This window comes from Syzygium oleosum, unplaced genomic scaffold (assembly GCF_021117445.2).
Source record: "Syzygium oleosum isolate NSW1041296 unplaced genomic scaffold, Sole_v2.1 Sole_v2.17, whole genome shotgun sequence".
Lineage (NCBI taxonomy): Eukaryota > Viridiplantae > Streptophyta > Magnoliopsida > Myrtales > Myrtaceae > Syzygium > Syzygium oleosum.
Window position 1 is genome coordinate 4,544,448 of NW_026607501.1, and position 23,925 is coordinate 4,568,372.

The 23,925-nt window shown below is 39.2% G+C and overlaps 3 protein-coding genes across 3 annotated transcripts in view; 2 read left to right on the forward strand and 1 right to left on the reverse strand.

Moving 5' to 3' along the window:
• The window catches only part of LOC115662610 (uncharacterized), a 31,855-nt gene extending 27,803 nt beyond the window's left edge, over positions 1–4,052 (forward strand). Inside the window, exons 3-10 of the mRNA XM_056319310.1 lie at positions 1,414–1,467; positions 1,552–1,611; positions 1,711–1,750; positions 1,828–1,912; positions 2,108–2,158; positions 2,251–2,330; positions 2,414–2,510; positions 2,548–4,052. Of these exons, the coding sequence (XP_056175285.1) occupies positions 1,414–1,467; positions 1,552–1,611; positions 1,711–1,750; positions 1,828–1,912; positions 2,108–2,158; positions 2,251–2,330; positions 2,414–2,510; positions 2,548–2,552 (472 nt within the window). The 3' untranslated portion in view covers positions 2,553–4,052. The remainder of the gene's footprint in view (positions 1–1,413; positions 1,468–1,551; positions 1,612–1,710; positions 1,751–1,827; positions 1,913–2,107; positions 2,159–2,250; positions 2,331–2,413; positions 2,511–2,547) is intronic.
• Positions 4,053–4,676: 624 nt separating this feature from the next.
• Positions 4,677–12,917, reverse strand: LOC115676735 (protein decapping 5-like). Its single transcript, XM_056319196.1, has 12 exons — positions 12,726–12,917; positions 11,323–11,423; positions 10,978–11,055; positions 10,024–10,896; positions 7,757–7,822; positions 7,587–7,649; positions 7,425–7,490; positions 7,192–7,257; positions 7,019–7,081; positions 5,331–5,522; positions 5,146–5,244; positions 4,677–5,064 (listed from the first exon to the last, which is right to left on the reverse strand). Exons 1-12 carry the CDS (start codon positions 12,853–12,855, stop codon positions 4,918–4,920), a joined length of 1,944 nt encoding a protein of 647 aa, XP_056175171.1. The 5' UTR covers positions 12,856–12,917; the 3' UTR covers positions 4,677–4,917.
• Positions 12,918–15,438: 2,521 nt separating this feature from the next.
• On the forward strand, positions 15,439–18,573 carry LOC115676779 (single-stranded DNA-binding protein, mitochondrial). Its single transcript, XM_056318978.1, has 4 exons — positions 15,439–15,828; positions 16,246–16,472; positions 17,453–17,553; positions 18,172–18,573. The coding sequence occupies exons 1-4, from the start codon at positions 15,556–15,558 to the stop codon at positions 18,249–18,251; spliced, it is 681 nt and encodes a 226-aa protein (XP_056174953.1). The 5' UTR covers positions 15,439–15,555; the 3' UTR covers positions 18,252–18,573.
• Positions 18,574–23,925: the final 5,352 nt, after the last annotated feature.

Genomic DNA, 23,925 nt, shown 5'->3' on the forward strand with positions numbered 1-23,925 from the left:
AAGCTACTTTTTTTTTATTCTTGATTCTGCTCCAAAACTGATTTTGTGCACAAATTTGCAAGAATTTGTGCCCAGAAAAAAAAATTTAACAAACGGATTTCTATTCCAAAACTGATTCTGGGAGCAAATGAACAGAAATTTTCACAATTTGGCTAGTTGCCAAACGGGCCCTAAGTAAACTTTTTTGATCTGGACACAAAAGAAGAAACAACAAGATCGATTTATCCACCTTAGAGGAATGATTTTTGTTTTTTTTAAGGGTTAATACCATAATATCACGAAAAACCCCAAACTGGTACACATGTGTTAAATTAATTTTTTGATCACAAAAAACTCCAAACTGATAAATCCGTGACGAATTTATCCTCCGTTAATTTCCGTTAAATCTTATCATAAAATTGCTAAGTTAGATGACACGTGGCATTTGACGGGTGTACCAGTTTAGGATTTTACTTCTCCGTTTCTCACATCTTTGCTAATTTGCGGTTTTTCAATGGTATCAATCCAATTTAACGAAAGATAAATTTGTCATAAGTTTATCGGCTTGAGGTTTTTTGTGGTAAAAAATTGAGTTTAGGGTAAATTTAAATTTGTGGCAAATATATCGATTTAGGGTTTTTGATGGTCAAAAAATAAATTTATGGTAAATTTATCGTAAGCGTGCCAATCAATCTAGTGTTTTTCGAGAAAATTCCTTTTGGTTTTTTAATCAACTCTATTATTAATGAGTGCTCAATCAGGGTTATTTCGAACGCATACACAAGTGAGAGTGAGCAAGGAGTCGGCAAGCAGAGGGAAAAGCCGAACTGAACGAATTCTTCCCAAAGCCATGTCCACCGGAAATGTCGCCGAGATTCAATCTGCCGGCGACGCCGCCGAGAATCAATCTGCCGAAGATGCCGAGAATCAAGCCGGCAACATCGCCGCCGCGAGACTCACGGCATGCTCATCGTATGGACGTCGCCGAGATTCAAGCCTTCGGTCAGTGTAATTTGTATTTTCTTTTTCTTTTTCAATTCCTCAAAACTGAGTGAATCGTAAATGTACAGTGAGATGCAGTCCACCAGAAAGGGAGATCCGTATTTTAATTTTTCAATTCTTGAAATCTGAGTGAATCGTAAATGTACAGGGAGATGCAATCCACCGGAAAGGAAGATCCTGGCGACGTCTCCAACTGTGTATTGAAAGGGTGAGTCTCGATTGATGTAATCTGTAATTTTTTTATTTTTGCAATTCGTGAAATCTGAGTGAATCGTGAAATGTACAGCGAGGTGCAGTCCACCGGAGAGGAAGATCCCGGCGACGAAGGCAACAGGCTATTGAAGAGGTGAGTCTCGATTGCAGTAAATCTGTATTTTTTTTTTTTTTTAATTTTTCATTTCGTGAAATCTGAGTGAATCGTGAAATGTACAGTGAGATACCGTCCACCGGAAAGGAAGAAGAGCTTGACTTAGGCATTATACACAGGTGAACTTTTGGGAGACTATCAATTGAAGTTTTGTGAAATGCGAGTTTCCAATTCATGTATTGAACAATTGTTTTTTTTTGTAGCTTGTTCTCGGAGTCGAGATTGTTTATCGGTGAACTGCAGAAACAGCTTGAGCGAGATAGGTAAATTTCTGCGGTTTAGCTTGAGTGAAATAGGTAAATTTCGCCAGACTGCAGGTTTCATTACAATGTTTTGATATGATGAATTTGTTATTTATGTAGGGATTGCTTTCTGGGATTACTCCGAAAGAGCAATGAAGAGGTAAAGGGTAAAACCATAATATTTATGAAGGAGTGATCTTCTCTGAGGATTTTATCTGATGTGATGATGCTATGCAGTGCGAAAACAGATTCAGGGATGAGAGTGCAAAGTTGGACGAACTTCTTCTCAAGTATAAAGCTTCTCATGTGCGGGCTTTAGATGGTAACGTTATTTGGTTGTAGAACATTACTACCACCATGTTTCTACGCACGCACTACAAACACGTACAATATGAAATTTGTGAGAATGGTTGAAAAACTGAATGTTGAATGTTTCCCCGATAAATTAGCTTGTTACATATGATGATCTTGGCCTGTCTGATTACTTCCCCCTCATACCATTTGTCTACTTCCATAGATCCTTTCTCTAAGGAGAATGAACGTCTCAAGGAGCAATATGAAGAGTCAAGTAAGATTAAGATTAATAATTACTGAGCGTTGAATCAAACTCAGCTGCTATATAATCCATCTCATATTAAGTCTATTACTTACTGATAACAGGACAGGCTGAGGAGTCTCTCGTATTATCAATTGCTGGTAAGATTGATCAAATAAAAGAGGCCTTGGAAAGGAGGGACCAGGTAATCTATTCGAAATGCATATTACATTTTTGGAGTTACTTTGTGCATGTTCACAGTAATTGATACTTCTCTTCAAAATGCAGGATGAGAATGTTTTAGCCAAGATGGTGGTAGAGTCTGCCAACCTCTGCCCAGGCTTCGAGCTCAGGCTCCCCATGCAGGATGATTCGAAAGTAACGAATTAACTACTTGGTTTTTTTTTTTTTTTTGATAACCCATTAACTACTTGTTTGCTTGCTCTTTAAATCAATAAGTCATATGGGCACCACTTTAATATGATCTTTGGAATTTTCCCTTTATTTTGCGGATATTGCTACAGATATGGCTACTGGGAAGCTCTAGATATTATGATTTTATTCTGCTACAGTGTCGTTTCTGATAACTTATATGTGGCATCGAGGAGTTGTGCGTAACTAGTGTCAACTTTACATCTTTATCTTTTGTTTTTTTTTTTTGGTCAGAACATCTTTATCTATTTAGTTCGACGCTTAATAGCACTTTTTTGAGATTAAGAATGGATTTGCTGAAAGAGCACAAAACGAACCGCGCCAAATTCCAGGCGACTACAGCGTAAACACTGGCGCTGAGCTTTCTCGGCTTCATATGTAAAGAATTCTTCCTCCTGCCGTCATTCCGAGTCGTCTTCTTTATCTTTTGCTACGATTTAGATCATCGATTCCATGTGACGAGACAATGCTCGGACACTGCGAGAATTCTCGAGCGCGGCGTCCCAAGACGTGGTTTCTCTTGTGGGCTTGTCCGACTTGAGCTTGGAGATGGCCGCTTCGCTCATTCGCGCTGGGTATAAAGTCCAAGCGCTTCACTTTTGGTAACTTTTGTTGATTGGTCGAAAGAAGAAGGTCCGATTTGTTTATAAAAAGATAAAGACGGTTACTTTGCCTCTGGGCAAATCGGTCGTCCACTTTAGGAGTTTCTCGAGTTTTTGCATTGCTTCCATTCGATTCCGGTTTCAAAATATCCAGTCCTCCATAGAGTGCAGCGATTTGTAGCGTTCTCGTAAGCTAGTGATTCGTATGATTCAAACTAGATTAGCCTCACCGTATATCCGTCTGTTGGTTTAACACATGAAAGAGCTGCTTTTGATTCTTCTCCCTTCTCCCTCTCTTCGTCAGGAAAGTCGGGTGCCATTGCCAGGGCGAGGCATGTTCTCTCCGGCTCAACCATCCTTCCTCCTGACTTGATGATGTTTGACTATTTGGATGTGAACATACAACAGCTGTTCATTGGGTTTTGCTTGTGAATGCAGCAATGTCCGACAAACTATGCATATTTGGGGGAGAAATCGGGGCAGGAAGTGTGCTCACCTTGACTAGAGAAAAGCTCTGCATATTCGGACGAACATTTTTTTTTTTATGGTTAAACTATAAATTTGTATCCCGCAGTAAAGGATGTTCATGCTGTGCTATAAGATGAAATATTCGTCGAGATGTCCATAAATGTCTCTAACTGTATCCTGGATGCCGTGTCACACTAAGTGATGGATTTTTCGACCCAAAAAAAAAGAAGTGTTGGATTTATGTTGCTGGAAATATAAGGTGGTTAACGATCTGCTTGAGGGAATTCATCTCGTTACTGCAGCGGAGGCAATTTGTATGGGCGTCAAGGCTGGTATTCATCCTTGGATTATCCATGACATTATTTCTAATGCCGCTGGAAATTCATCTGTGATTTCACTTCAGGCAATCATAAGCGATGTTGTTACCAGGCAGTCAAATCACACTTCTCGAGTCTTATCTGTTCGCTCTGTCATTTTTCCGTTGTAATTCATGGCACGTTGCCCTGAAGATCACATCGGGGAGTCATTTTAACCATCTTTTGAACTATATAAGGGTTGGAATCCTCTCAATTACTTGACTCAATCTAGGCATTCCGGATCATGCCATCCTACCTTTGAAAACAAATGTGTAAACGGATAAGACACCGACACACTGACTCTTGCTTCCAATGTGCAACTTGTGAAGTTGTCGTGCTTTCATGAAACAATAGCACAAATAGAGCCTAGGATATCAGTGTCCTAGTGGAATTTTATTTTACTTGTCTAGTTGTCTTTTCTCGAGCGTTAACATTGAAAGCTATCATTAGTGTCTTTCGACTAGGTTTAGCACTAAGCGCCGAGCAACCGATGTTTCAAACATGAAAAGACTGGTGAAACACACACGAAGTTCCTGTCACACACGACTCACTCATTCGCAATTCTCCTTCAACCAAGACCTGAGTACCTCCCAAGCTAAATTTTCTCACTCAACCATCTCAGGATATGTTTGGGATTTCCAGCCTGAAATTGTATTCTAGGAATCCTAAGCCTCGTCTCGCTAAAATTTGATATAATGCCCAATAAACTTCCGATTTGCTGGTAAGTTGTACTAGTCTTAAGGGCCATTGACAATCATGCAACGAGATTCAGAGTCTGGCAGAAGGGGGGGATAAAAGGCTTAACCAAATTTGCACGTAACAATCCCTATCTTAAGACTTCGCTCTATACCCCAAAGCTAAGGGAAAAAGAACAATCACCTGTACTGAGCTCTAAATGTATGTGTCCAGTATTTGTAAGCATCCCTCAAGTTTCCTATGTGACATGACTCCAAGTAGGATGCGCCCGGCCTCTCCCTGCATGACCATTTTCTCTTCCGTTGGAAATGACCTTTGAATTGCCACCAAGCCTCGATGTTCGGCTACCATGACTCCTTTGGCACACCTGGAAATACCCAAATGTCTGAGGACCAAGTCAAGAAAATGTTAGAAAATAACAAAAAACAAACATTGGATAATCACTAGAAATTATATGAAGTGATACCTCCATATTCAACTTCCTTTGTTCAGATATTTTCGGCTTCCTTTGCCTAGGTGTACCGGTCGCAAGTGAGTCAAAAAAGTCATCCTTCACATAACCAGGCTATCATCCAAACAGGAAAAGACATCTCCATTTCAAAAGAAAGAATGAAAGAGAACCTGTAACTCTTTAAGCTCACTATGATTCACCTTCTTATCCAATTTCATTGCAGCATCTACATGCTCAGCATCCTCGGCAGGAAGATCACAACCATCTGCTTTCGTCTTTAGGTGAGCTTCGTTCTGCTTGCCAAGTTCACCCCACACTTCGTCCTTGTTAAATTTCTTGTTCATTGCCACGAAATCAAAATCCTCGGCATATTTGGCAGCCAAATGTGGAATCTGGAAATGAAAAGAGAACCCATAAAGAAGTGCGATCAGACCCTAAGGAACGTTAAAAGACAGAGAGTGAAGGCAACGTGACTATTCGCTGATCCCGCATGGATCCAAACTAACAAATGGTAATCCATGTAAAAGCGCAAGCCTATAGGCTCAAATTCAAGATACAATCTTTTTCAGACTCGTATAAACAATTCATACATACATGTCTCTTTTGCTGAATCTCTATGACATGGATCCTATAGTAAGATGATCCATACAGCCCCAATTAGTGAGAAACGGACCAAATGTTATTGTTGTTGCAGATGCATCCATTCATTTCGAGGGAGATTTTGAACGAAAAAGCTTGTATATAACAAAACCTCAAAAAGCGATATTATTGAACGCTCAAACAAGTAAAAAATTATTTTACGTTTTCCAAATGTTTATATCAAAAACTACCCATAGCTATTCCTTTTCTTTTCACAGTATCTTGATAGTGATGTACAAAATCACTAGAGAACTTAGATAATAAATGGAATACCCCTAATATCAACTTGCAGCAATATTTGCATGCCAAATGATTTACTCATCCAACTGATGACGAAATTTAATTATAATTTGACCTCCACTCTTCTAAATTACCAATTTTCACTTCTAGTTAGTGTTTTCTCCATTTTCTTTTATTTTCCAGCTTGTTTGGAATTGCAATCAATATTGTCAACCAGTTGCTCTATGTTTTTTACCTCGTATATTGTCAGTTCATAAAACTGATTACGATTACTAATTCCAATTTCTATTTTTTTTTAACTCTTATGCAACAAAGTTTATATGTTTCAATTTAATTATTTTGTGAATTTCATGTGTATCGTCCAATTTCTTTTGGCTCGCAAGCTAATCATTTCTACACATTATTTGTGGTACTCTTCTTACTCATATATGGTACATTTGTTGGATATTCATCTTTAAGATTTTCATCATTTTGCTTTCCACATCTTTGAAACTAAATCTCTGTTTTGGGCTCTCAGTTTTAGGAAGTGCTGTCTATATTTTAGAGGTGATGTGTCTTACCCCTTTTTGGCTTTCTATATTGTTTGTTGCTTTCTACATGCATCTTACTAATTGCTGCTAAGTTTCAAGACATTCATTAGAATCAGAAGAGAGAGTCATATCGCATCTTCTCCTTTTCCTTGAGCAATTCCTTTATTATGGTGATAACAATCAGTAGCAGCTCCAATCAACTACACAGCGGTGAAGAGCAAAAGCAGCATTGAACTTAAACTACTCATGTCATGGGGCTATACAAACAATTATGAAAAAAAAATGTGATACCTTCTTTCCTCTTCCCACTGAGATGCTCTTACTAGTTTGATGATGCTGCCTGCCAGCCCTATCTATCTGGAGCTACCCAGGAAATACAGAAAGGCACAGAATCAAATATAATATGCAAACAGGTTTGAGGTGAAAAGGGAAAGTATGGGACAAATCTCAAACAAAAAGATATCGAGTATTAGTATTACCTTCTTTCCTCCTTTCCCCGAATTGCTTGTGATTTGGTGGGTTCTTGACTCAGCCTTAGTCATCTGGAACACGTGATAACATGGAATGAAAAATATGAGCTGCTCTTTTCTCTATCTCCAAATTAAGTGATAGTTGGCAGAAATGACAAGAACATTGAGAGGTATCTGTATACCCTGTTTTCCCTTTCCCATGGTTTGGTCTTTGTGATTGGAAGAGTCCAAGAATCAGCTCTGTTGATCTGATAGAAAGTTGATGGTGCAACAAGGAGACACATACAAGTATAAGGACATGCAAAGACGGCAAACAAAACCACTGGGCTTCTGTGGTTGGGGTGAAGACACCTTCCGGACCTACAACACGATGTTCTAAACGGTCATGAGAAAAAATTGGAAAAAGCCATTATACCCTCTTTATTCTTTCTGCCACCTTGCTCACAGCAACTCTCGGATTCTGTACATTAGATGTTCTCATCTGAAAGTTAAAACAATAGATATCAAGGCAGACCCATGAGTCTGATATAAAGAAAGAGAAGCTAAATTCAGAAAAGCTCATAGATAAAAGCTTTACCTTCTCTCCTTTTCCCTCTCCATAAGCTTTATGATTGTTAGTGTACTGAGGAGCACCTTTATGCTGTAAGAGAGAGAGAAAGGCCTCTAGTTAATAGTAGTTATAGACACTCACGTGTATTAGAAAACACATATAAGCATGTGACAATTTGCTCTGTGAATGTGTGATACCATCTTTCCTCTTTCTGCCGACTTGCTGGCAAAACTGTTGTGATTCTGCAGATTGCCTTTATACGCCTGAAATAATGGATAAAGCCAAAGATTTTAAACTGTGAAGACAATGAGAAGGCAAACAATATGGACTGGCAAGTTCACAGAAAGAAATATCTTTACTGTGCTTCCCTTTGCCGGACCATTAGCTTTATGACTGTTATTAGAGTCTAAAGTGGCACTATTATGCTGACAAAAGGAAGCAGAGGAAGAGAGCAGAGGCTCTATGAAAATCCAATTCTGAAAAAGAGATTTAGATATAACAAAGGCTGGATAAAGAAAAGAATGATATGAATTAACAAACAGACATACGTTAGCTTTGCCCTCTCTATTATAGACACAATAAGGGTAATGTTCGAAAAGAATACCAGAAAATGTCTTATTGAGAAAGTATGAGAGACACAACTCTAACTCCAGAGATGCAGAGTAAAGGCATCTCTTTAAAAAGTTAGATACATCTACAACAGCTAAGCGAGAAACTGCAAAGCACATAATCTTCACCAGCTCATTTACATAAAATCTTTGGCTTCAATAAGCCAAAATGAGGTGGGAAGAGGGCATAAGGACAGCTAAGGGAATGCAATCAAAACAGGGTAAAAGACGTCCATGAACATGATCTATAAAATGTGGGGGCTTCTTTTGGTTTCTATTTCCTTTTCAACCGGATTACAAATGTAACAGCCACTAAAGATGCAATATACTGTCAACTAAATCACTTTTTTGTTAGTGCAACCTATTCCAAAAAACCACTAGCGAGCATGTAAAACAAATAACTTTTGGAGGAAAAGATGTGTCAAGAAAAGTGAAGGCAGATAAAATTCAGAGTTTCAAAAGGTCCTCCGGCTGATCTAGAGAGCACAAGTCATGCAATGAAGCATAATAAAACTAGATTCAGAACCCATCTTACTAGCCATGGACAAGTTTCCTCACTAACATAGATGCATCGTATTAGACCGAAATGACCACATGAAAGCTCCAATATATAGATGTTACAAATCTGAAATATATCACAACGGCAATTGACAAGAACGAGTAAAAATCGTAAGTTCATAAGGAGATGTAGCGCCTTTTTCTCCAGGAATGCAATATCACTTGGCGGAGCAACTAGAAATTCAGGTGCTTCTTTTTTAATAAAGGAAAGAGGCAGTGAAGCAAGAGACTGAAAGAGTCTTTTAAAACTGAGGACAAAATGCGAAAATATAGTTTACTGGACAATAGTCAAAGCAAAACAAAAAAAATTTATTTTTAGAAATTAAAACTGCTAGTATACTGAAAAAAATAGCCAAAAAGTTAAAAGTTGCCCCAATTAAATGCTTGTCATGGACAAGACGTTATAAAGGATGAAAAGGAAAAATTAGTTCATTCAATTGAAACATTAAGACTCGCGATTGCTTGTAAAGGAATGGTGGACTGGAGTTTCTGGAAGATGAGCATAAACTAGACAGGTATTTAACAAGATAAAAGCCAAGTATTTAATCTCTATAGCTGAGAACAAGAGAGTAAATACAACTTTTGTTCTAGTCTAGTGTTTCAAAACAACATATTGGAGGGTGAAAAACATAATAATTACCTCCCGAACGATGCACCAAATTTTTGATATATTAACAAGAGATAACTGAAATTCCACATAACATAATTATATAATCATAATCCTCTGGCCACAACTAAGCCACAAGAGAATAAAATCCAGATATAGCTTGTATCAAATAATGTGCTGAGGTTCATACATCATGTAAAACAGATACATGGATGTCATTCCGTAGCTCTCATATCCACCTCTATGCATAAGCTACTCTCTGCCATTGAATACCAGCACTTGCACCATAAAACGTGGGCAACCGCTCGGTGCATTCAAGGATTACTACTTTGATGTTTCAAAGTTTCTAGAAAAGTAAACTAGCTTCAGTGGTGCTATCTTTATCTATTTTACAAGAACAAACTTAGGTAGAATCAAGCCTTTGCCTATCGGGAGTTTACAGTAAAGAGCAGCCCGCAGAGTCCCACCTTTCTTTTGCTTGGTTCCCGTTTTTTCTTTCATGTGTGTTGAGGATGGGGGTTTAAAGGTGGATGATGAATCACTTAGACCTGTAGTAGGTATAATCAATATGCATCCTTAGGCAATATCTAGTATTCGTCTTAAGCCAGTTTAAAACTATACAATATGCAAATTACTATTTTGAGAATCACAATATCACAGATATGAACTGAGTCAATAGAGATGGAAAAACCTTTTTGGCATGTGGTTTTGGAAGAGGCAAAATGGGTGCCTGAGCACCTGTTGGTTCCCTTGGCAGCGATCCAGAAGTCAAAGATTTAACGACCTCTTTATCTTCATGAGCACTTCTAGAAAAATGAGATGAAGAAAGTGGATGGGCACCGGTTTGTAAAATTTGACTAGGGGTCATCAGTGATGGCTTCAAATTCTCCATATGATTCGGACTGCCTGATTCATTCATACGCAACGTAGCTAGAGGCAAACTTTCCGGAGCCAACCCAGACCCTCGGACAAAGTTTTCTCCATGGATAACTTGAGGTATGGGGTCAACATTCAGACCAGCAGTACTAGAACACTTTGCCGCCGAAGACATTGACGTTATACCAGAACTTAACAAATCCTTTGCCACACTAGGCATTGTATCCGAAATCAATAAAGCAGGATCCGATGGCAGATCTGAGGGAATCAAAATTGGTGTAGATGTCAAAGAATCCATGATAACAGGGGGCTTCAAAGAAGCAGATAATCCATAGGTTGCTGCAACACTCATTGTCAGCAGATTTGTTACAGGATGTTGCATTGGTTGCTTAATATGATATGCAGCCAGACCAGGTGGCTGTCCAGCCAATAACTGCTGTTGAGGATAAGGGACTTCCCCTGTACTCCTATCAAATTCTTGCCCATGAAATAGCATGGGCTGACCAGCAGCAAGTGTATTTATAGAAAGCAATGAACTGAATGATGTTAAGTTCTGTATGGGCTGATATGGAGAAAGACTCTGGTGGTCAGCCAACTTTGGAAGTCCTAAACTGGTGCTATTGGGTCTGCTGATTGTGGTGGCCTGTGGAGTGATTGCAGATGCAGATGAAGAGTGGAGGAAATAAGCCTGTATGAGAAGCTAATGCAACATGAATCGATGGCTTGTTTCCATCTCAAGCACCAGATCAGAACACAAAGTTGATAAAACCTGTATGATGGCTGGATCATCTGGCAGGTCTGATGTAATCTTTTCAGGTTGAGACTCTGAAGATAAAACCTGCAATTCCTGCAACATATGCACAAGCAGGTTTGTTCCTCTCCTTTAGTCAGTCATGTGAATTTTAATACAAATATTGACATAAGTACATCAAAGAAATAGATCACCAAAACGAAGCTTCAGCATCTAGTAGTTACTAATGCTAGCATGAGTCAGAATTACGAACTGCAATACTCCTGTGTTTATGAACAACTATACTACAGGATAGTCAACGATACAACATATGCTTTCTTATATGCAGTTCATGGATGGCATCAGTCCAAATATAATGCCAACCTTTATGTCACTCCCTCTGAAATTTATGTACGGGAAAACTCTGCCATCAGGAGGGACCTGAGGACCATCCTTTCTTCGCCCTTCTGTTCCAAAAGATCTCACTGCAGTAAATGAAGGGAAGATTCAGATGGTAGAATGACATTGGAAGAGCTATTTTATGTCTCTAACTGTCTACAATAACAAATATGCAGTCAAATGTTTCAGAGGCAGCTCAAACCTGAAGTAACATGCAACAATAAGAACTAGAAATTTGCTGAAAGAAACAAAACGCACCAAGACCAATAAACAGATAAAATCATTGGATCTCATCAGTTAGGATGTGCTTCACCTAGATATCCTAACTCCAACTTACGTTTTTCAAGTCCTGGGAATAAAGTATAGTTGAAATTATATTCTTAAGGTAAGTGGTAACATACAGGGAAATCACTGAAGTGACTAAGCTATGATTTTGAATTACATGAAGCATGCATGAGGCTTATCAGCGGGACAAAACTAACATATACACCTTCTTAGTTGCAGTGTGCTAGACTCCAGAAAGTAGAAGCCATTAAGCCCCCAGTACCGAGGAGTCACCACATAAGCTCTATTGCCTCCAAGTTCAAAGTAAAGCATGTATTTTTTTTATTTTTTTTGCAGCTAGTGATGTGAATACCATATCACATCCCTGCAATGAATGTGCCATGAATTTCAGGCCAAGCTTCACAAAAGCAGTTCATGCTATAAGCACAGACATTAATATTTCGTGTTACACTTTCTCTTGTTCTCTAAATATTTCTCCCATGAACTGCAACTTGCTCCTTGATGTTATAATCGCGTGATCATCGAAATTTAGTCACGAGTAAATTCGATATCATTGAAAAATTACAATCATCCACCATAGGAAAATATTTGATCTCTCACGAGCACAGTCATCCTCTTGCTTCTACCCAAGACAGGTATAAACCCTTGGCTAAGCAAAAAACTATCTTCGCACACTGACCATTCGTCTACACGGCAACGATACAGGCATGTGAGCACGCACCATCCGTCGCATAAGTCTCGCCGTTAATCTTTTTCTCTTCTTGAAACGAATTGAAACTTCAACATTCGCTCATTACAAGTAACACACCCACGAAACGTCGTCCATCCGTAATCAACGCCTCGAAAAGTTCCATCGACAACCACAACGCGGCAACTCTGATCTCTTAGGCGAGAGTCTTCGTTTCATCATCTTCCGACGGATTTGCACAACCAAATAAGTTGAGACGGACCACAACCGATGCCGATCACCATGCACGTCCTAGAGTCGACCGATCACCAACAACAACAGCAACAACAAAACGGCTCGGAAAAGCGGAACCTCGGACTCTACGAGGAGACGAAAAACGAAAAGCCAAAGAAGGTACGAAAGGTGTCGAACGAACCGTCGGCGAGGCCGATGACCACGTCCTGCGGGTCGATGCGGCAGAGCACGCCCGCGTATCGCATGTCGGACCTTGACAGCAGGCTCAAGAAGCAACCTATGTAGGAATTCGCCGCCGCCGCCGACGCCATTGTCGCCCTCCTCCGTTATGGTTCGACTCGCTCGCCTGCAAGAAAACAGTGGGGAGCAGAAGGAGGAGAGGAGACGAGAGTGAGGAGCGACGACGGGAGGGAGAAGACGGAGAGAGAGAGAGAGAGCGTGTGGCTTCTTTCGAAATCAGTTTTCTTGCCGCTAAAGGAAAATGCGGATCCCCCCTTTTTTTTTAACAAGAAAAAACTATTAAAAAACGCCGCTTCTAAACATTTTATTTATTTCGCGAAAAATAAATAATTTTAAAAATATCTTCCTAAAATGAGTGCTTGTATAACTTAAAATAATCAATTAATGAAAAAAATTTGTTGTCGATCGCAACTTATGTTCGAATGTTTTCATGGACGATGAAGATTTTTTTTCCATGCATTCATCTTTTTAAGCAATATATGGCAATTATTTTTAGGAAAATTTTCCTCCGAATCATCCATTTTTCGCAAAAAAAGCCTTATTTATAATTCTTTTTTTCTTTTTTTGGGCTTGGTAGGCCTTTTGGCTCCCATTGGTCTAGGGCGTGGACAACTCAAATTATTATCGAATTCATGTCGACTCATCGCATCGGCAATTTGTTGCATTTTCGATATAAGGTTTTGACGTGAGGTTCACACGATTTAACGATTGTAGTATATCGAGCTTAATAGATCTGACACATTTAATAGCGACTCCATCACAAAGAATCAACCCTGCTCTCTTTTCTTTTTTCTTTTTTTCTGAATCGATGACAATTTCGAATAAAATCGAGAATTCGCCTAGGGATGGAAGTAAAATGAGTTTTCGACGATTTATTTCCTTAGGACTTCATCATGATGATACCTTCTTCTTCTTTTTATTGTGTCACATAAAATTTCAAACCCGACTCATTAAAGTTTTGAGTTAATACCACGAAAAACCTTAAATTGATATACTTGTGACAAATTTACATCAAACTATTTTTTTTACCACAAAAAACCTCACACTAGTACATTTTTGACAATTTTATCCCGAACTAATTGTTTGACCACCAAAAACCCCAAACTGGTACACCCGTGACAATTTTACCCAAACTAATTTTTTGACCACTAAAAATCTCAAACTGGTACATTTGTGAGAAATTTACCCTCCGTTAGTGTCCATTAAATTGGATTAATATCACGAAAATCACAAATTGATAAACTTATGGCAAACATAGGGGCAAAACCCCGAACTGGTACACCTGTCAACTATTACGTATCATCAAACTTAGCAATTTGACAGTAAAATTTAACGGAAACTAATGGAGGGTAAATTTGTCACCAGTGTACAAGTTTAGAGTTCTTGGTGGTTAAAAAATTAGTCCAGGGTAAAATTGTCACAAGTGTACCAGTTTGGGATTTTTAGTTGTCAAAAAAATAATTCTGAGTAAAATTATCACTGGTGTACCAGTTTAAGGTTTTTCGTGATATTAACCCTAAAGTTTTTGAGTACTCATCAAATTTCAACAAACTTGATTTTGATATGCTATTTTCTTAGCAACCACGTTACCTCGTGACATGTTGTTTATAAGGGATGCAAAAAGTGGGGTGGTCGTGATCAAGCAACAAGATGACCATATTTCATGTAGATTCACTCGCAACATAGATTCACATCAAGACATAATTGAATTAGATATGCCCAAATTCGTTGCCATATGGGGATATTTTCCCAAATAAAAGATATCATACCAAAAATCCCATGAGGTAATCTTTTCCCACTCGATTTTTAATTCACACGAGTAAGTATAATCGTGATTTTCAGTAAAAGAACACTAGGAGTGCCATAACTTTAATACGACGCTCATTGTAGTACTACGACTTTTCGCTTTTGATTTTGCCGGTAGGAGAACAATGTGGAGAGAGAGATTAAGTTGCTTGACTCTGTGCGGCCTCTATTTTTACTCTCGACACACGTGGAATTTCTTTTTATTTTCTATAAAAAAAATGCCACGTAAAATTTAACATTTAAGTAAAAAGGTAATGTAATATTTAGCATTTAATTAAAAAAGTCACGCATTTGCTGGATTTTGTTATTGGGCTTTGCAAGCATAATAGTCTAGTCACTGTGAGAATAACAGCTCGTTTTGAGCCACAAATTCTTGAAAAAGTGGACACCACAACGATTTATAATTATTTGTTATTTGATTTTTTGTGGTCCAGAACAGACTGCTACTCTCACAATACATTAAAAACCATCTCGTAATCATTTCCCTTTGTCGTTAGAGGCGTTTGAGCGATCGTTTTTTGTCTGAGGTGGCACTAAAGTAATTCGGCGAAAAAGTTTTAACAGTAAAGTGAGCGCCGTATGAGAGTTATGGCATTCCTAATGTCATTTTCCTGAAATTTATCGGCGTGGTCCGGCTTTATCGGCCGAAATTATAAATCAAATATCAAACCAAATAAACCGATAAAAAAAAATCCAACCCAAAACTAAAATGAATAAAATCGATAAACCGGTTTGATTTGGCTCGGTTTATCGGTTTTAAAATCCGGCTCGCCATTTTCTTTTTCCTTTTTTTTTTCCCCCGTTTTCTTAATTTCTTTTTTTTTTAACATAATTTTCTCAATTTTCTCGAGAAAGAGGTTTTTGCGTGCTCGTCGTCGTTAGGGTTTAAGCCCCCCTGACCGAAGACGACCCTCTGCAAGACCACCGCGCGCGATCCTCCCACACCCTTCCCCGAGCTCGCATCAATGGCGACTTCCCTCTCCAAGCTCTCGTCCCGCCTCCACCGATGCCTCCTCTCGAGCCACAGAGCTCCCGCCGCCGCCGCCGCCGCCGCCGCGTCCCTGTGCACGACGGCCTCGGGACCGGACGACGGGGGCCTCGCGCCGGAGTCCGACGCGGCGGCCCCTCCTCCTCCGGCGGCGGCGTCGGAGGTGGCGTCATCGGCGCAGGAGCCGGACCAGCCGCGCACGGTCTACGACCGGCCCCTCAGGGACGGCCTCGACGTCGGGATTTACAAGGTGAGGTTCCGGTGGGCTGGCTCGGTGGTGCCTCTCGTACTCCGTAGCGTGCGTTCTGAGCTCGCGCTTCGTTTTTGTTTTCTTCGCGATGCCGGCGCGTGTATCGGCGAAATTGGCCTTTTGTGCCAGAAATGTTATGGAAATGCAACTTTTGCTGTTGTAGGTAATGGACGTTTATGTGCGTAGTAGACAATGTGTTTCTGTGGATTGGCTTCCTCTGTATTTGCCTCATGATATAGCAATCAGTGGCTAGCTGCTAGTTTCTCCGCTAAGCGCGAAAGTGTCATTTTTTTTTTCTCTTCTGGGGTTGTCAATGCTGATCTCTCCTTTTGATTTGCCTAATTGCGCTTTGTTTAGTGCGATAGCTGTGACTTTGAGGGTTTTTTGATTGGAGATTCTGCTTGCGAGGTTTGCTAGGCTATAATAATGGGGCAGGTTGGGCAAATTCCTGTTGTGAAGAGGCTGAAGAGTGGGAGGATGGTTACCCTGTTCTCAGTCGGAACAGGCGGCATCCGCAACAACAGGAGGCCCCTGCAAAATGAGGACCCCAGAGAGTATGCGGATCGATCTTCGGTCCAGTGGCATCGTGTTTCGGTCTATCCCGAGGCATTGGGGGAAATGGTCAGGAAGCATGTTAGTCCTGGGTGAGAGTCTTATCTTCCCTATATGACGTGTATCTCTGTGCAAATTGTAACTCGTTTAGTGAACTTTGGCATGTTAGTCATTATGTCCTAGGTTGCACTTGCAGTTAGCGGTAGCACATGTGGGTTGAATAGCATATGTAATGATAGGTTTGACTAATGGTCTTTGGATTTGCTTGAAGGCTTTAGTGGTTGTAAGTAGCTGACTTGTTTATTGAGGTCTCGTCGTACTAATGATAAAAGTAATATTGGTAAGTTGACCTGATAAAGCTGTGGGTTTGATGGTGAATTAATCTTATTATTGCTCATTTTGTTTGGGCTGAAGTTGAATGTAGTTACGGGATAAACTTTTGAGATGAAATTGATGACGCTGATCAGAGAACCCTTAACATGACACGTAATAGAAGGTTATACTATTCTTATGAAGAATGTGTTCCAAACACTACGTCGCTCTAAGTGCAGTAGTTGCAGACGGTAAGCTAAATAATGTATGTTCCTTTCCAAAATGTTTGAGTCAAGATTGGTTTGTGGTTTAACTTGTTTGGTGGTCCTTGTACCATGCCGTCCATGATGTTCAATCGATGCTTGATGGCTGAAAATGAAAGGTCAAGGAAGGAGCATATCCTTGGCCGAAAAATAGGAAGGAGTGTATCAATATCATTGGCCGAAACAATGGAAGGAGCATATCTGTGCTTAGGATTTGATTTGAGCTGGGATGTTGACAATATAAGATGTTTATTTGCTTAGTAAGCTGGGTTTGAGATGGAGGGGGAAAAGAGAAGTGGCGCTCTTGTAACTTATCCAGAATTAGTTTCTTGGGAGCTGTAGCTGGGCAACCTCTGCTAAAGGACCAACCCATACTTTGTAGTTTTTATTATTGTTAAATGCTGCTCTTACTGTAATTTAGTTATTCTTTCGATTGCTTTATACTTTCACAAGAATACTGACGTGCCACGCGCTTTCTTATATTTTGGTGACCGTAGCATGATCTTGTACTTGGAGGGCAATTTGGAGTCCAAAGTCTTCACTGATCCTATAACTGGTCTTATTCGACGTATAAGGGAGATTGCAATCCGTCGAAACGGTATGTGCAGTTCTGTACTTTTCTCTTTTTTAATGGTTGTATGGTTTCGGTTTACTGACATGACAGGGATATGAGGTCTTTCATTTATTAAGAAGTTTATATAATCTCTGTAATCCTTAAAGCTAATTATTCTGTCCTTGGGAAGGCCAATTTTTTTTTTTTTTGGCCATCTTTTATATGCGTTTCCTTGGAAATGAAGGTGGTGACCGACATCCATTTCACATTCCAAATTTATGAATAATCTAAGGAATTGCTAGATGGTTAAGCAAATGACTGTTTAGTACCCATCGTGCAAAAATGCCGAAGATAGTTTCTTGTTGCGTATGTAAATGTGTTGCCTAGTTTGTAGGATATGTAAACATCTCACCTAACTGCTGCAGAGTTCGTTTTGGAAATGAGGTGTCCTTGTTTTTCTGTTGCATCTTAGCATTTCTTTCAGGTGTCAAGGATGGAGGTCTTCTAAAAAAATAAGGCTTCTATTGTAGCTGTTTGGCCCATAGGTTCTAAAGTTAAGGAAGAAATGATTTCTCAAGGGAAATTGTTAGTTAGAGGACATAATCTAAGGTGCAGAAGATTTTCTTTTGTTGTGATCTTAATTCATTTGTGCGTATCATGCAGGTCGCATTGTGTTTGTCGGGAAAGGTGGCGATTCCCAGCAGACATCACAGGGGGAGATGAGAGGTGTTGGCTATTACTGAAGGAGGACGGGAGAAAAGAGAGAAAGGGAGGGGGGTTTGAATAGATGCTTGTTTTCACTCTCGTGCATTTCTTTCGAGCCTCATCTGCATCAAGACTTACAGGGCCATGCAAAAGCTGATATTCTCACTTCTTACCATTGCTCGGGTCATGGCTTACCCATGTATATTCTTTTGTCCTGGGCGCCGCTGACATTAAGGGAAACTCATTGTTATGAATCGGAGCTGATTATTGATCAATCTCTGAAATCGTCTCAGGATGACTGCAGAGATAATCTCCTAATGTCTGCCTCTTTGTTAATTTGTTTGATTTTGACTTTCCTCTGTGTTGTTCAGCATTTCTACATTTGCTGCTTCAGAGCACTCCCAAAATCTTGACACACTGTTTAAGTGTGACCTTTATTAACCAGATTATGTACAGATTGCCAGCCCATTTGGAGGCGCTCCGAGCTGAGGGTCAACACTTGATGAGCTGCAGGCAACTTAGGGCACGAATGATAACCATTATGTTCCAGAAACATTCCCAGATTCCAGGACGAGTTTTTGAGGAAAGAAACCCGTTTGATAACAACTAAAAATATTTATTTTTGGAACATAAACCCGTTTGATAACATCATAAAATTTCTATTTTCTGGAACATAAACTCGTTTGATAACAACACAAATTTCTATTTCCCGAAACAGAAATTCATTTTTTTTGAAATGGTCTCTAAAATGAAAATAAATCAAAACACCTAAATCCTAATAAAGCTTTAAAGGCTTATTTATTCAAAGGATTGTGTTGTTTTTTAAGGTTTTAGGGTTTTTTATACGTAAAGACCCATTTTGGGGGTTAAACCCCTTTTAGGGGTCAAAACCCATTTTAAATCCCTAAATTAAGGAGTCTTAAAAATATCATTTGGGTACCTCAAAAAATTTAAATTTAATTCAAAGTGGGTGGCCACAAGTATTTTAAGCTATTTTATAAAGTTTTAAAATTTTTGATTTTTTTTGAAAAAATTCACCAAATTTCCTATTTTTTTCCGAAATCTGACTTTTTTTTTATTTTCTGGAAATTTTTATGAATTTTTCTAGAATTTTTCAATTTTCATGGATTTTCTGAATTTATTTGAGTTTTTTAGGAATTTTCTGGATTTTCTAATTTTTTTTTATGAATTTTCCGATTTTTTTTTATTTTTTTCTGATTTTTCTATTTTTTTAATGATTTTTTAAATTTTTTTATAATTTTTTTTTATTTTCCCGCTAGGAATGAATCGGACCGAACCAGTTCGGACTAGTTTGACCAGGTCTGACTGGGCCAAATTTAAGAAGAGATGTATTTTGAAGAGAGAAGACACGTTCTTTTAGAAATGGTTTTTATTTCTCGTTCAGAAACAGAAAACCTACTTTTTTTTGTTTTGATTTTTTGTCCAGAACTAGTTCTGGAACAAAAAGTTGTTCCAGAAATAGAAATATGGAATTGTGTTACCAAACGGATTTCTGTTCCAAACCTGTTTTCAGGAATAGAAAATTAGTTCTGAACAGAAACAGAATGGTTATCATTCGCGCTTTTAGTCACTCGTACACACCAATCAAGAGGGGTGTTCGAACCATGAACCCAATTCCCATTCGAGTCGGGAGAAGTACGCCAGCGCCATGTTGTTGCCTATCTTAAAGAAGCTTAACTAGGTGAACCTAAAATCTTTTGGAGAACTCTAGAGCACTGTAGCGGTGAAGCTTTGGGAGTTTCAACGCGTTCTTGAACACTTGATTCTCTATGCATTAGACATGGGGTTGAGGTACAAGCTTCGCTACCTCCACAAGCAACTACGCTTTCCATGAGGAACAAAGAAAGAGAGACTTATAACATCAAGTGATTGCAAAAGCTATGTCCTTGCTTATTCAATCGACACTCTCCGTCGTCTTCTCCTTACTGTGATTCTGTGAATTTGTATCGATATCCGTTTGATGAAACCACAAGAACGTGGCACATCGTGGTTGTTGAAGTTATAACATACAAAGTTAGAAGGCAAAAGCATTCTAAAACAAAAAATTTCCAATAAGCACTAAGGTTAGCGAGCTCCGAGCCTAGGTATGTTGATCGCCTAGTAGTTGACACCCTGATGATGGATTTTGTGCACATCCAACCCACAAACCCCGGAAGAGTTTCCTTCATAGTTCATAGTATAGGCATCATCAATTAATGGAGCCAACTGATTACAAAATAGATAATTACACAAATGATCGATGAACTTTAACTTAACATACAGTGTTGTACCTGAACTTTTAATTTATTCAATGTGGTCCTTGAACTTTAATCCAATGTGTATTGTCATATGTTAACTTTTAATTTGTTTAATGTGATCCCTGAACTTTTGATAAATGTTCAATCTAGTCCCTAGACTATACGTAAATATCCAATATCATCCTTCCAGTAATTCAACTTCATGGACAATATTTAATATTTTTATATAGTTTATGAACTAAATTGAACATGTACAAAAAGTTTATGAACCACGTTGAACAAATTAAAAGTTTAGAAATGAAATTGCACATTAGACTAAAATTCAGTGACCACGTTAAATAAATTAAAAATCTATATATGACATTGCATATTTGGCCAAAATCAAGGACCATCTATGCTATTTTAGGTAACAAACGGCTTAATAGTGAATTCATTATGATCTCAAAGCAGGGTTGGTTAAAAGTTCTCCAACTCTATCTCTCTCTCTCTCTTTGCAGGACCCTACAGTTGCTGTGTGGGGGCTTGGCGTAGAGCTAGGTCTGTGAGTTCAGTCTGGCGACTGCTGTGAGAGTGAAGAAAGCAACCAAAGCGGCCAAAGCGTTGCTTGGGCTCGAGAATAATGAAGAGAGAACAAAGATCTGTTGTTACTTTAGCTTTAGTTACCATTTTGTGTCACATTATACACAGCTCACCGGTATAATGCAGTGTCTAGAATCGGCGCTAGACCATGAAAATAATCTCCCAGAGCTGCTTTAGTTAAGTTGCCTAACCAGGCACATGAAGCCTTCTCTTTGAATTTCATCAACCAAGCATATGAGTTCGACGTTCTAATGTAATTTTCTCGAACACAACCAGGATCTCAACGGCAAGTAGAAAGAGGAATGACGAACGTGGACTGGTTTCACCAACTATGCAAGTCGATAGAATCGGACACGGCACAGGATCCTCGAAAGCTAGAACCATGCCGTCCCGCGAACTTCTTTCTTTCTTAATGTGCATGTGATAGCACCGATTGATTTAAATGAATATACGCAATAATTTCCTGTTCCGATCACATCTATGCAGGACACAAAAGGTTGCATCATGAATGTGCATTCATTGTCATCGTGCACCTTCAATGTAGTAGGCTAGAAGTTGAAATCCACAATAAAGAGGGGAAAGCTAATCCCTGAGCCGAGAAGAGATGAATAGAACTGCTCAGTGCTCACTCAGAAAGGGACCGAGAAACGAAAACCAGAACTGTATCCCCGCTTGGTCTGAACCAATCTTGGTCACTGTTTTGTTAGGCGTCGCGCAGCAAAGGAGCATGATAGGTCTGACCCTCGAGCGCAAAAGAGCTTGTCAAACAACAAAAGCTAAGCAGCTAGTTTCTTGATGACAAGCCTTCAAGGGCAGAGAGAGAGAGAGAGAGAGAGAGAGAGAGAGAGAGAGAGAGAGAGGGAAAGAGAGACACTGAGCGGTGGCATTATACCAAAGAAGATAGTGGAAAACGACCTCCCATATGTTCCTTTTAGCACTGCGCAACAGAGTACTGCCCACTGTTTAGATTTAGATTACAGCTCTCCCTCTCTCTCTCTCTCTCTCTCAAAAGATGATAGGGTGGTCCAAAGTTTTAGGCACCCAAAAAGCTTGTAAATGCTCTTCTCTCTCTCTCTCTCTCCCCTCCCCTTCCCTTTGTTAACTTGTGTACTTGCGATACTGACGATGTTTTCTCGTGGTGGTTTGAGAAAAGGGAGCACGACTGGATGTAAACCCAAGTAATCCCTGTTTACAGGCTAATCAAGCAGTTCGAGTGCTTTATTCTCAAACATGCTCATCGGGAAGACAGTGTACCTGTGGTTTGATTAGCGAATTTCATCTCGAGGGACAATGACACAAAGGGTTTTTGAACTATTAGTAAATGTTAAATCAGGTCCTTCCGTTCGCTCCAACAACAATCCATCCATTATTTGATAATTTGGATTATTATATATCGAGTTGGATTTTAAAAAATGATGAGTCAATATGTCCACATTTTTACTTATCTACTATAGAAAAGGAAAAATAAAGAACTAAGATGTTAAAATGTCCATCATTATTTAAACGATGTGAATTATTATATCCTAATTTGAGATAAATATCTTACGTTTTTTTTTTGCTAGAATATGAATATCTTACGTTATGATCCACATGTAACTTTTTTTTTTGTCTATTGTTTAAACTTAATCAGATTGAAAGCCACATCAGCAAATTATATTAAATTGAATTAATGGAATGATGACATTGAGCACTTTTATATAGTTTAGGGGACTAGATTTGACATTTATCATATAATTCAAGGATTATATTGAACAAATAAAAAGTCTGGAGATGACACTGCATACTGAACTAAAGTTCGGGGACCATCTGTGTCATTTTCCCTTACCTCGACTAATACACGTGTTATCGGTATCAATTCTCAAGCCCCTTCGGCTCTAGTTCCCTTGATTCTAAGAGATCGAGAGGTTTATTTTTGTCACTGCGTTCATTTAACTTTTAATTTTTTTTAATTTCATTGATTATTATTTTAGAAATCATTTGTGTGATTATCTTGATAATCAACCGACCGGACGATGAGTGATATTAAAAAGAGTTCAAGATCCAGACACGTGCATCTCCTTCGTTGATGATTGCTTGTAATATTGTCAACGGCAGGGGAAGAAAATGCCAGCGCCACGTCATGTGCATGCAATTGTGAGCCAAGGAAAGGTCACTGGCAAAGTGCATGGAGCCTCTGTCAGTTCCCCCAGCGTTAGGGTGAAAGTGAACAGCCCATTAGCTTCCTCTATAGGCTCTTAGTACAGTTGCAGAACACAATGAAGTCACCAAGAGCCAGAGCCACATGCACCATGCCCAGATTTAAATGCTCATCCAACCATTTTTTCTAACACTTCATCAAAACAAATAAAAGAAAAAAAAAATCAATGGGTTCGTTTCTAATTAAGAACCGATTCAAAAGATCATCACGAGCATCGTGCGTTTCTCTCATGACGTGTAAATTTCTTACCATGCACGCGATGCGTACCCTGATTTTTTAAAAGGACAAAAAAGATAGTGCTCCGTTTAGCTTATGAGTACGTGCCTTAGATCCTTCGTTTGGTCACTAGATCAAGGGAATGTGGTGACAACCACCATGAATGACTTGCTGCAAGAAAAAGGAGAGTGGAACTTGGGCCCCTAGCTACCGAAGGAGAAGGCATCAATAAATCCAGTCTTGTGTCTCGGCACGCAACACCTACATGCATGCATGCATGGCACGTCTCACTATGACACCCCCGTTTACCTATTGGTCCCCCGATAAGAACCCTAGCTTTATATTACTCACAAACAAGAATTTGTATATGCACTAAGAGATAGAATAAACCTCTTTCGCGTGCGAAGTAATATGCGACGGGCTCCTATCGAACGCTTGAATATGATTCGATTATTAAAATAT